Source organism: Chinchilla lanigera, unplaced genomic scaffold (assembly GCF_000276665.1).
Source record: "Chinchilla lanigera isolate Chin_1 unplaced genomic scaffold, ChiLan1.0 scaffold00005, whole genome shotgun sequence".
NCBI classification, from domain to species: domain Eukaryota; kingdom Metazoa; phylum Chordata; class Mammalia; order Rodentia; family Chinchillidae; genus Chinchilla; species Chinchilla lanigera.
The window spans coordinates 2,378,663-2,392,233 of record NW_004955406.1 but is presented as its reverse complement, the minus strand read 5'-3'; the positions used below and the strand labels follow the sequence as shown (position 1 = coordinate 2,392,233).

Sequence of the window (13,571 nt, the reverse complement as noted above, 5' to 3'; positions counted from 1 at the left end):
CTCAGCAGAAACCTTGTTGCCAGTTCTTTTCTTTAATAGACTAAGAGATAAATGTGAAAGGGAAAGCACCAGTATTTCGGTATTATGCATTAGGCCTAAATAACTCACCATCTTTAGTGGAAAAAGTGCATGTTGAGTGCAGTGACAACGTTAATTAGAACATGATTAAGGGCCAGGATAGTTCAAAATAGAGTCATCATCTTGATAAACGAGAACAGCTCATTATTATCTTCAGAGTTTAAATAATTTTGAATGTTTGGATTCTTAAGCAGCCGGGATATCTATCTCCATTCCTTTTCTGAGTAAACCATTTGTGTTCCATGAAGTCCTTGCTTCCTAATTTTCTATAATCTTTACCCACTAAGGTAATAAATATCCTTTGCTCTCTTGTAATAGGAAGTCCTGATACAGTGTGTGAAGCTAGTGAAAGCTGAGAAGGAATGTTTAGGAATAAACTGACCTGTATTACATGTCATGTGTAGGTTCCAACAATAATGGCCACCATCTATTAAGGACTAACTGTCCTACCATGCGGCCTCCCTGCATGTAATAACACAAAGTAGGCATTCATGGTCCCTTTCCTAGACAAGAAAACAAATTTAAAGACATTGTGCACTTGGTCCAAGGCCACGGGGAAATGTAAACATTAGGTCTCATATTACATAGGTTTCAATACTTCCTTTTCTGGAAGGTGAAAAAATTTTGCATCTGAAAGACAAGGTATGAGGTGAGATAAAAATATATGGTGAATGTTTAAGTTAAAAATATATTACAGTAAAAGACATTGCCACGAATCCACCTCAAAATACCTCCCCTTGCTTGGAACACATTTATCCCATATTCGTGCCACTTTCTGAAGCAGTTCTGGAGTCCTGTTTTCATTAGTGTTTTTAGGAGGTGTGATAGAAAGTATGGTGAGTGCTGCTGCTTAGTTCCAGGCATAGAAAAGCAGGCTCTTAAAAGCATCACAAGGTACCCTTATCGACCCTATTCACTGGATCTGGCACTCGTGATCCCTGGCTCTTCTCTAAGGTGAAACTGACCATGGAAAGTAAATGTTTGGAATGAATTCAGGCCACTGAGTAGCTACAACAGTAGAATTAAAGACACCTGTGAAAGAGGAGCTCCAGACCTGCTTCAGAAAGTGGTATCAATGATGGGATAAGTGTGTTTGAAGTAAGGGAGAGCACTTAATATCATAAAATAATGTTGTTTGTTTTATAAAAGGTAATATAGCTCAGTAGCACCGCACTTGCCAGGCAAGTGCTAGGTCCTGAGTTTGATTCCTGGTACCAAAAAACAAAAAATTCTTTTTAAATTTAAACACTCATTCACTGCATTTTAAACATCACACTTCATGTAATCTTTGGAACATACGTATATGTGCTCTATTTGTCTTTAAAGGTGTGTGTGTGTGTATGTGTGTGTATGCAGGGTTAAATTAATATGGAGAGAGAGGTGAGTTTTAATAGGAAATCTAGAGTTTGAATAATTTTAAACAGGAGAATAATCAAAATTTATTTACATTTGCCTACATGGTAAGTTGTGCAAATGACTTAACCATTTTATTTTTCTATTAATTGAGCAACCATGTTATAAGAATATGTGTTTTGTACACTATCTGATCTGGAAGTGCAGATGATAAACAGAGAGATGAAATTTTACTCATTTAGAGCTTAGAATATTTTGGTCACATTACTATTGGGCAGACTTAGCCTCCTCTGTGGGACTTTGGGCATATTATATCAGCTTTTTGAGATTCACATTTCTTAATACGGGATAACAATATTGTCTATCTCTTTGGGTTTAAGTGAGAATTAACAGAGGTGAACCTGGAAAAGTGCTCATGAAAGTATTTAGCACATAGTAGGAATTTAACAAATGCAAATAGAACAAGTGATGTAAACGTATGTGCATGATATTTGCTAACAGTCACTCTTCCCTTGGGCGTTTTCACATATTCTATAGACCATACTTTTTTTTACTAGAATGATTTCAAGACATGTATTAAGACACAGTTTATTGACAGCATTGGAACCATGATCTTAAGCACTAAAATCCAGTCAACTGCTTAGATAATTTTTCTGTTGTCTAGCAATTATATAGACTTTTTTTCTCCCAGCAACTTACTGTTCATATTGGCCACCAAAGAAAGGCAAGTGAAAAAGAGCAATTCAACCACTATTTTGGTTTTGCTGTTCAAGAGAAACTGGTTTGATTCATTCATTGAGAGAATTATTTTAATTGACCAGTTTTGCTTGATGCATGTGACCCATGGTTACTGAACGTGGAGGTTTACCAGAGTTGGGTGGGGAAGCTTTAAAACATACCCAGACTTGTTAAATTCCAGGAGATTCTTATTCAGCAAGTTTGTGGTTGAATGTTTGTTTTTGCCTAAGCTTCACAGGTGCTTTTACTGTTCACTCAGGTTTGGAAACTATAGACACGGGCCATGTGGCCCATGATTTAGCTCTACCAAGGACATAATAAGTTGGGAACGGCAGAGTGTGTCAAATACCTAGAAAATTCCTGATTGCCAGTGCCTAAACAACCTCTATTTATAACGAGTTTGTTTTCTTTCTGGTTAAGATTTATATTTGTGAGTATTCTGGAAGAGAAAACATATTTTTATTATCTAAATCAAAACACAGCATGAGGTACTTTCCAATAAAATCAACTGTCAATTATACACAAGTCAAAATCATCTGACAGTTTACAGACTTGAAATCCTTCTAGGCACCAGGAAAAAAAGTTTAATTTAAGATTTTAATCTTTCCATATATTACAGGGTTTCTATAAGTGGAATTTGTGTGCCTGAAAATAATGGAGTGACAGGTCTGGATGTTATAGATTTATTAACCACTGGTTAAATAGTTGAAGTTAGCTTCTTTCCATTTTCCCTTAGTCTGGACCAGAAGGAGAAATTTCAAGGCTTGAGGTAGGCAAGAGTTAAGGTTGTATTATGCAAGCAAAAGTTATGTTTTATTCCACCATACTTTTCCAGTGAAAACATTATGCATTCAACATAAAAATGTGATGTTGAGCTCAAAGGAAAAAAATGACACGTTGCTGGAATACTGGAAAGGCGTCTGAGAAATTTACTAACCCCATCCTTCAGTAAGTTGTTTTATCATATTGAAAATGAGGATTGAGAATTTATCAAACATTGGGACAAATACATTTTGAAAAAAGGGTGAGACAAAATTTAATTTTTCAAAAAATGTCTTAGACTATTATATAGAAACAGGTAATGTGTGCCACTTACATATATTACTGTTTACAGTGATCCGCATGTACGTACTTTAGTTACCTTGAAAGGTAGATAACTGAGTTTTTAAGGGTCACCTAACAGGAGGCAGTGCTGGGATATGAAGCTTGGTTTTATTTACCTTACTTTGGGACTTTATCTGAAAATAAACGTATTTTTAAATCCACATCAAGTATGAACTCTTCAGAATGGAAAGGCAATTTTTAATTTAATCATGTTGAAATGATAGGTAGTGACTGGCCAAATTGCAGGACTATCTAGGCACAAGCCTAGAAAAATATCAGCTTTGCTTATCATGTTGAACTGTCCCTTGTTCTTTGGGAATTTGGAGTGCAGAGATCCTGGTGAATGGGGAACACTCCAGTATGTAGGCTGAATCTCATCTCAAAGAGGCTTTGTCCAGCCTCATTTTACTTTGTGGTGCTAAAACCCAACAGTACTGTAAAAATGCCAAGGACACAATGCTAAAAGGGTGCAGGATACCAGTGCTGTCCTGAGAAAGTAGGAATCAGTTCTACTAGTGAGGATGTAAGTTTGTATGTTTCTCACGGTAGAACTCTTTTCTTTTCTGCTATTGAAAGTAAGAGAGTTCATGAGTATCTTTGTTCCTAAACTTACCTACATAATACTTCTCAATGATACCTGTTTTCATTATTGATTCTTCCTTTATGTTTTATTTTATGTTGTATATTTATTTCATAGCTAAGGTATACGGAGTCATTTGTATTTAACACTCTACAGCAACTTCCAATTTTCTTTGTTTATAAATCTCTTAATAGATTTTCTCCTGTGAATTTGAGCAAAATACTTTCTCTCTACTTTTAGACTGTAATATCAGAATCATGTTGGTTTATGAGAACTTATATTTTATATATTAAACCTGTTATTTTGACCGTATTACCTGCTTTAACTGATTTGCTGTTTACTACAATGAAAAATACATGTTTCTTAATTATTCTGAGGAACACATCTGCTGATGACAAAAATGGAAAACTAGTTAAGTGCTATGTTGAACTGTGACTAAACTGCCTTGGTGGGGACAATGTTTATTCAAATCTCATATTAAGACTAGATGCTAAAAATAAAATTACATATTTTGAAATGCATTTAACACTTTAACAGTTTTCAAATTTTACTTAGAAATAGGGCCCTGTATTTGTGCTTTATGTTAAAAGGTAGAAAAGGAAGATTTCCCTCTAATCTTTACTCCACAGTACTGATGAAATCAAGGTTGTACATGAGGATGGTGCATACATCAAAAATTATAGTGCACTAAATCACAAAAGCAACTCAGTAGTGACTAAATAGCTCAGTAGAGACCATAAAGCAGAAAGAGGCAAAATTCAGCTACCATTACCTGCCACAGTTTAAGGTACATAGGTAGAGTGGGTCACTGTCTGTCTAAATTCTGGATCCATTGATAGATTACAGAGAGACTGCTACAATGCCAGTGATACAAGCTAAAGAATCCCATGGACCTTATACTCTCAGGAGTGTGGTTTGAATTATTCTCTTCATATGTTCAGGAAACCGGTGATATCCTTCTCATTTACTAATTTCACATTTCCATCCTTCTTTTTAATTAATTTTGTTTCACACAAGAGAGAAAGAGGGAGGGAGAAAGAGAAGGTGGCAGAGAGAGAGAGAGAGAGAGAGAGAGAGAGAGAGAGAGAGAGAGAGAGAGAGATTTTATTTCTTTACCTGGTGGTTTCCAGGCTACAAATATGGAATAAGGCCCAACTACTGTGATATTATATGGAGGATGGATTTCTTCTGGTGTCCACGGAGGAGTTTGGATCATGTAACCATCACTAGTATTGCTGCCGCCTCCAGTTCTGGCTTCTAACTTATAAATGTATCTAAACAAAGAAGAATTTTAATGTCAGTGCACAAGAGAGGCAGACAATAATCGCTGACTTTTCCATCCATTGTTTTGTCTTAAATTTGTGACCAGTGGTAAATTCTTTGCTCCTCGTTCAGAGAATTTACCACGGACTTGGACATTTTCTAGTCCAGGTAGCATTTTCTCCAAGCCATCACTATTTTCACCACTCCCAATTTGATACTTTTAAGTCCCCAATCATTCTTAACTTCTCCTGAAGATCTCAGGAAAGTCTTGGAGAATGCTGCCCGATTGCGGAAGACTCAAATTATTCTTCCTCATTTTTAAAGGGTGGAAGTTCAGGTAATATGTTTAGAGGAAAAGGTTTTTAAATTGGTCTATTATTCTGTACAATAAAACTAAATTGTTCGCTATGCTCCACAGTGAAACATCTGTTGATATAAGATATATTTTGCCTCTGCTGAGAAATGAATGGGAATAAATTGCAAATCATGTAGAACTTTCCTCCCCTAAAACGGTATGTCTACATAAGAGAGGAAAAAGCAGTTGACGGAAAACAGAACTCTGAATCTCATTTGCTGCTATTTAGAAGTACACTTTTAGAGTAACTTGATAATTTGTAAAGTTTAATACTGTGACCACTTCACTTTACCTTGACTCTTTCAGTATTTTTTTTACTTAAAGATTCTTTGCTTTCATGTCAAGTAGAAGACTAACCTTTTTGTTTATATTTTAAAGGAATCTCACGTAGTCTGAAAACTAATTTAATGACTTAGTGCTTTCATCAGGTACAGTACAACTAATAAATAAACAGGTTAATCAATAACAACATTTCTGTGAAATGTATTAGTTTTAAACCTTGAAACATTAAAACAAATCTTCCTGTATGAACAGTAAAATTTTGCCTTTGGTTACCTGCTATTGGGCTCCAGGTGTTTATCGGTGAAATTCTGCTCCTCACTGCCACCCAGAAAGAGTACAGTTCCATTCCGACTCAACTCATACTGAGAAATACGACCATTGGGTTTCTCTGGCGGACTCCAGTACAATTCCACTGTTGTAGAATTGACAATAGTATGTCGAGATGTCACCCAAACTCCTGGAAAAATAGCATCATGCACTTTCTTGGAAGGATAAAATAAATGCCTCATCAAAACTTACACTATCACCTCACCAACCATGATATTTTTATCTGTGGATTAAAATAAATCTCACTGTGAGTGACAAATACATTTACTTGGGAGATGAAATATATAATTGAGCAGAACTATATTTCCCTATTGTCTACTTTATTTTTGAATATCATTCTGGTAGCAGTAGACAATTTCTCCATCTTGGCTGTCATTCTAAGTATAATGTAATCAAGGCTTGAGAGGCTATCCAGGCATTTTAAATTTTGATACTATTTACCTCAAATACATGGAAGAAAGCATAGTTTAGTATTTCCTTGAATTATACAATTCAACAAATAAGAATTTCCCCTCCTCTCACACCTTGTGCTGTGCTTCCTTACCTTCGTCTCCTCAGGCTACCCTTCCAGGCTCATTGACTGGTTCTTTTCCTCCCTTCCACCTTAAAATAATGTGGTGCCTCGGGAAACCAGGCTCTTTCTGCTCTCCATCTCTTCCTGTCTTCTTTTTCTTCCTCCTCCCCCTCTCTTCTTCGCTTCCTTTTCTTCTTCTCCTTCTTCTTCTTCTTCTCCTCCTCCTCCTTCTTCTCCTTCTCCTCCTCCCCCTCCTTTTCCTTCTGTCTTCTTCTTTTCCTCCTCCTCCTTCTTTTCTTCTTTCCTCTTCCTCTTTCTCCTCCTCTTTCATCTCCTGCTCTTTCTTCTTTAACACTCCCTCTCTAGGTGGTATCTACTCAGTCTTAGTTTTGGATATCATCTTTATGTCAGAGATTTCTAAATGTGTATCTTTATGCTCACACTCTCTTCTGAGCTTCAGACTCATGAATCCAATTGTTTATTTGACATTGCCCCTTGAATCACTGCCTATACATCTAAAATTAAAAGCATCCTGAACAGAACTCTTGGTTTGTCTCTCTACAGTCTACTTATCTCACCCTGTCCATCATTGTCTTGGGCAAAACATAAAGAGAGTTATTCTTTTTCTCCAAATCACCAAGCCCTGTGGATTCTACATACTCTCCACGTCTTCATTGTCACCCTTCTGGCCCAAGCCACAGTTCTCTCTTGTTCTTCTGCCACAGCCCTTGACACAGCTGCCCTTTTTCTAACCTTGGTATTCCCTGCACCATTGGACTCTTTGGTGTCCAGTGTGTGAAGTGTATATGTAAGCTAGTATAACCTTTATGAAATATGCAAGTCTTAGAAATTTGTTTATAAAACATAATCCCAACTCCTACAATGGACTGTTTGGCCCCATATTTCCCTGCCTTTGGCATACTTGGCATCATTGTCTCCATCATTTATGAACCTCCAGTCACATAAGAATCATTTCCACTTGCAGAATGTTTTAATTTCTTTCCTACCTCTGGGTGTCTGCACTTTGACTCTCTCTGCCTGCAACACTGGTGCTGCTGACACCCTGATGCTTTTTAGCTTTATTCTCCTAGTTCAGTTATCTGCATAAATATCATCTTATCAATAAGAATATCTTTGATCTTCCTTTCCTAACTCTAATCCTATCTAATGGGACCCTAACTTTGTTTTTCTCTACCATATACTCCTTTCTATTTCCAGCTTAACTCTCATATAACATCATAATCATTGTCTTTCTTTGACATATTATTATTTTTCTTTTTTTACAGATGGGCAGTCCACTCTTTTCTCTTGCTTCAAAGCAAAATTAGTTCCATGAAATCAGGAATACTCTCTCTTTTATTTATCCTATATGTCTATTAATAGCATGGTACCTAATAGATACTGTGACAAGGTAGAGGGTCCACTTGATTGGCTTTGGGATCCTCCAGAGATTACTGGAGCACAATTTTTTGTTTAGGTGAGTCAAGGAGGCACAGCCTTGGACTGTATCTGCTCTTTCCCCCATTCCTCTCTGGTACTGTTCCTTTGCTCTGCTTCCCAGATGTAAGCTAATAATCTTTGCTCTACCATTGACTATGATGTTGTGCCTTAGAAACAGCTGACCATGGACTTAATCCCCTTAAAACTTACGTTTATTAATTAATTAATTTAGCTTATGCCAAATTAAGCTTGTCCTTTAAATTGTGGGTATCCTGTCTTGTGTTCAGCAACAGAAAAGCTAAATAACACAGAAAACTGGTACTGGAAAAATAGGATTGTTGCTCTGATTACACTCCACTATGTGGTTTAGAAGCCTTCAGAACTCATTTGTAAGCTGAGTTTCAAAAGATTTGGTGATGTGGAATAGAGAAGCTTTAGAATGTAGTAAGCAGAGATTGATAAGTGATTCTGGTGAGAGCTCAGAAAGACAAGAATGCTGACACGAATGTGGACAATAAAAGTCAGGAAGGTTTCAACTGGGAGCAAGGATCCAGTGGAAGTTCAACTAGAGGCCATGTGTGTTACACTCTGACAGAAAATTTGCATACATTTTCCCCATGTTTTGAGAATTTGAAGATAAGAGCATTAAATTAATTAGGGGAAATTAAAGCTCTCCACCTTTAATTTGTGGCTGTCTGACATTGTGTCTAGCAATAGGTACACTGACTAATACAAATATAAAATGAATAATTTTAATGGGGAGACATCTTAGTGAATCTAAAATTTAATGTACACTACTTCCAGAAAAGCACCACGTTAGGCACTTGTAGCGATTGTAGGGAATGCAAAGATAACTTGTGATGGAAACTTTAAAAATCAGCTAGTAGTCTGATACCACATTAGGACAAAATATGATCACACAGCCTTCCACGTAGTCCAACTGTTAGACTCAGTCTGCTTTGATTGGCCACGCACAGCTGCAAACTAAAGATAGCCTAACCCAGTTCAGTCTGACCACCCTTATCTGCACACCCCGTACTTTCCAGCCCACAAACATCCTGTTTGTTAACTAGTTTGAAGGACTTTCTGCCCAGCAACCCACGATGACTGCCACTACCCAATAAAAATTCACTACTCTTTCAAGCTTCTGTGCTTCCTGCTTACGAAACCTATATAAACCAATCCCAAAGCCAGCTTTGGGCTGACGCTTTGACAGCAACCCCCCATCAGTCTGCTGGCATAATAAAGTTAGTTGCCTTCCAAGTCCTTGGTGCAAAGTGTTTTCCATTGAATTCGGTACTGTTCTGCAGCAAACTAAGCTGTGGTTAATTATTTCAAAGAATTTACCCTTCAGTATAAAAGACAAAATATTCACACACAACCATATTTCAGGGTCAAAATTTAAATACTCTTATAGATGTATAACCCACTGATAGAGAATCTACCTTGAGAAATATCAATCCTACCACTTTATGCTGTCATCTAGTTATGTTCTGAGTAGACAGGGTAACTCGCTTATGGAATTAAAAAACAAAACAAAAAAAACCTTTCATTATATTAGGTTCCCTGTAACCAATAGCTTTGGAACAATTGTGTCTTCTGTGTAAATTACTTTGTAAAGGGTAAACTTTTGACATTTTTAGGAGAAAATTTTTCAGAACATTCCAATACAATTTGTGTAGCAATATCCTACAAAAATTTTAGAGAGATCTCAAAACGCCTCCAGCATACAGACTGTCTAAGCAGCATCTTATTCCTGAGAAGAAAGTGGCCCATTTTGTTCTCAGAGCCTGCTTTGTGCTAGATACTTGGAAAACCACAAATCACAGTATACATTTATGTCTCAGATTCTCTGCCAACAGCTGCTAGATGACTCAACCAATCATTGTGAGTCCTGATTTAAATACGATATTAATTTGTTGATTCAAGAGATAAAGTATAAAGGTTTAGCTTATTATCTTTTCATAGTCATATCTTTCTCACCTCGAGGGATATACTAGAAATCACTAAGGCGCTAAAACAGCTGATGCTTACTTTCCAGTTTGAACATGTCAATGTGGCTTATGGATATGGAGGTACTGATGAAATATAATGAAACAAAATTTTAGGTTTGTTTTCCATTTTATATGAAAGTTGAGTTTTGTCTTCAGACAAGCTCAGGAATGCTCTGTTGAAGTTAGTAATAACCCTGTGCCCACTGGCTTGATTGATAAGACGAAGTTCAAACATGCAAATAACTAGTAAGCATTGTGCTTTTATTTTTATAGTGATGTGGAACACTATTATTTTAACAATTATAAGAAATATTTGATAGAGTAAGATTCACCTTTGGAGAATTGTCTTAGGGAGTTCCAAGTGGAGAATTTGCCATTTTGTCTCCTGTACCCCAAATCTTGGTAGTACCAGAAAAGCCAATGCTGTGTCACAGAGGGGCAGAATGGAAGCAGTTCAAAGACAGAAATGATGGTAGTGAGGGAAATGATCTGGGAGAATGTGGAGGGCATAAACTAGCTGAAAGGTGCTGGGTTAAATCTCATGAAGCAAACCTTGGTGACTCTTTTGAGGTAATGACGATCAGAGAAAGAGCATGCGTGCTGGGTTTATTTTAAACTTATCTTGAGTTCCAGGCAACATTATCCACTTCTTGCATTCCCATAACTCTTTATTCCAATTAAAAAACCCAAGCATTTATTGTGGACTGGCTTTCTTCTCAAATCTGGTGCTGGGAGTCAGTTTATGTTAACTCACCTCAGGGATGCTTGGTTTCTGGACTGTTTACCATTGGTAGTTTACTCATTCAGCATTCTCTCTGACTTTGTATCATTTTCTTGGGCACTGTGGATATCAGGGAGAAAGAGATCCTCCTTACACTTGAAGGAGCTCATATCATAAAAATGAATAAAGATGTGTAAATAAAAGGCTATAATCCAGTATGACAATTCCTCACAGGGGCTGGGAGAGCACTTAGGGTGGGTGACCTGAGAAAGACTGAGAGTGTGACAGGAGCAGCTGGGAAGAAGGTGTTCACAGTTATTCCGATAGTTGCTGAAATAATAGTGTCCTATATCACCAGGCAAATAAAAACACAGTGCTTTCCAGTGGTCCCACAGGTGGGGAGATTTCTGGAAAGGAAGACGTAGGAACCCCGTTTTGAGGGATCAAGTTAGCTGAGTGAGGATGCAAGGGCAGGATGTCCAGGCAGAGGGCACCCCCCCTTGCTCACAGAGGGTGGGAGGGCCTGCTGGACTGTGGGCTTCTCAGCGCGGCTGCTGTGATGCTCGCAGTGGGCAATGCCAAAAGACTCACTGCTTCCGCAGAGGCTAAACCTTGGGGAGTCTATTTGCTTTACTGAGAAGGTACAGATTTATGTTTTCATGGAATAAAAGAGGATTTTATGGAGTTGATTGATATGAGACGTGCATTTTTTTGAGGCGGGGGAAAGTAGGAAGAATTGGGAGGGGAGATAAAAGAAAGATGAAAAATGACCAGAGGCAGGCCATCTAGTGAGGAGGAGCTAGAGAAGTCAGAAGAATTCAAATTAAGATGCTGGCAAAGGGATGGAAAGGAAGAACAGCCTTTAAAAAAATCATTGAGATTTGTTATTATTAAGATTTTATGAAACATTATGAGCTATAGTAGAAGGAAGAGGCAAGCATTAGGAGGGTGAGGTGGTTGATGGTGACGGCAGCACCTCCGAGAAGGACACGGGAAGAAAGGCAGACTGGGGAGAGGGCTTGGCAGAGAGAGGTTAAGTGTTAAAGCTATGAGGTAGAAGTATTTGAAAAACTCCCAAGGATAACTATCTAGCAGAGCAGTGGGTACACGGCCCTTAACCTATGAGTACAGCCTTCCTGAACGCCTGATACAGAGCAGCTCCCAGCCCTTCTCAGGAGAAAAAAAATCAGGCCTTGGGAAGTGCAGAGGACAATGGGAGTTATTTGAGCAGCGAGTAGAAGTCCAAGGCAGCAGCAGTGAATACAGAAGGACAGAACAAGATGAGGATGGAGCAAAACTGAGACAGGTTGGTTTTCTTCCCTTTTTTGTTTTTGCTACTGTTGATTTTCTGGGAAAGCGTCCTGCAGTTTTGTATTATGTATCTACAGAAGGTATCAGAGCTCACCAGCATGGTAATGGTTCTAATAAAAGTAACAACCAGTTCAAACTCTTCCCACTATAGTATTTGCCTAAAGGTAGACAATACTCTAGGCAGATAAAATTGGACGGAACTTTGTTCAACTTGTCATGAAGTCAACATGTGCACTAAATTTTTTCTAATTGAAAATGAGAAAAGAGCTCAGATGGCCCCGGACAAATGCTTCTTTTAATTCTCTCCATACTCACTAAAGAGTCTCAAATATCAGCCCTTGAAATTTTGCCTGATTTCCTTCAAAATTGGCATGTTATACTTAGCTATACCTGAGTTAGTAATTTAAAAGTATATAACACATTTGCTTCTACTCGGAGGTGAAAAAACAAGATTTTAGGTTATTGCTGCTTAGTTCTCTGAAAAACCCCAAGTTAAGTGTTCAAACTATATTTATTTCATATACATATTCTACATACATGGCACTTATACAGGCAAGAAATGGGTCTAATCCATTTTTCTTTTGCAGATTAATCTTACTAGATGAAGTCTGCATAGTGATTTCTGTTAAAGGAATAATGCATAAAATTAAGGACAACATTTATCCTACCATTCCTTTGAATTCTGAAAGCTATAATTTTGAAGCTATAAAATCTGAACTCTTTCAAGAAATTTTATTGGGAGAAGTGGGAAAATAGGTTCCTATTTTTAAGGAATTTAACTGTGGGAATTGATGAGTAAACCAAAACAAGAAACCCTGTTATTTTATCTGGCTTGATTTTCAGCCAAAACTGGTTGATAGATCCTTTAGAAATTATCCATTATCATGAAAGTATCCATTTGATAGTTTACCTTTCCAAAAAATCCACTGCTGGTTTCTTCCTTTCAACGGAACGCTAAGCTTTTTGACATGAAACATTCTTTATATAGAAAACATCATTAGTGATTTCCTGGGGAGGAGCCATATGCCCCATATGTGGAATTTTCCATTTTATTCCCCATTTACTGGTAGGAAGTTCAAGTCTAATATTCTGAGGTGCAACAATCCCTTTCATTGGAAGAGTAATGGACAAGTAGCTCAGGACTCCACCATGGTAATTAACGTTATATTTCTGTTTAGAATCTTAATTATGCCTCAGTTTCCCCACATCTGAAACGGGAAGACAATAAAGATTTGCAAAATAATTAGGTGATCCCTACCACAAGCCTCTAAGCAAATTTACCTCCCCAAAGTAAATGACCTATTCCAGCTCCAACCCACAGGTAACCATAGGTATCAGTTACACATAGATACTTTACATTTATTTATTTAGCATCAGAAATGAATGTAATTCTCATGTGTATTTTATACAAAAGATATTACTATGGTTCCATAGCTTCCGTATATGTAGAGATCACCTCATTCTTTTAAATTTATGCATGGGAAGTCTACAATGTCAGAATACTTGAATTT

The 13,571-nt window shown here is 37.4% G+C and overlaps 1 protein-coding gene across 2 annotated transcripts in view; it reads right to left on the bottom strand.

The window, feature by feature from the left end:
• Positions 1 to 13,571, bottom strand: part of Ush2a (Usher syndrome 2A (autosomal recessive, mild)) — a gene marked incomplete in the record, with an annotated part of 661,834 nt that overhangs the window by 107,431 nt on the left and 540,832 nt on the right. For both annotated transcript variants that reach the window (XM_013519932.1, XM_013519934.1), the window contains 2 exon segments: positions 4,970 to 5,127; positions 6,027 to 6,210. In XM_013519932.1, the coding sequence (XP_013375386.1) occupies positions 4,970 to 5,127; positions 6,027 to 6,210 (342 nt within the window).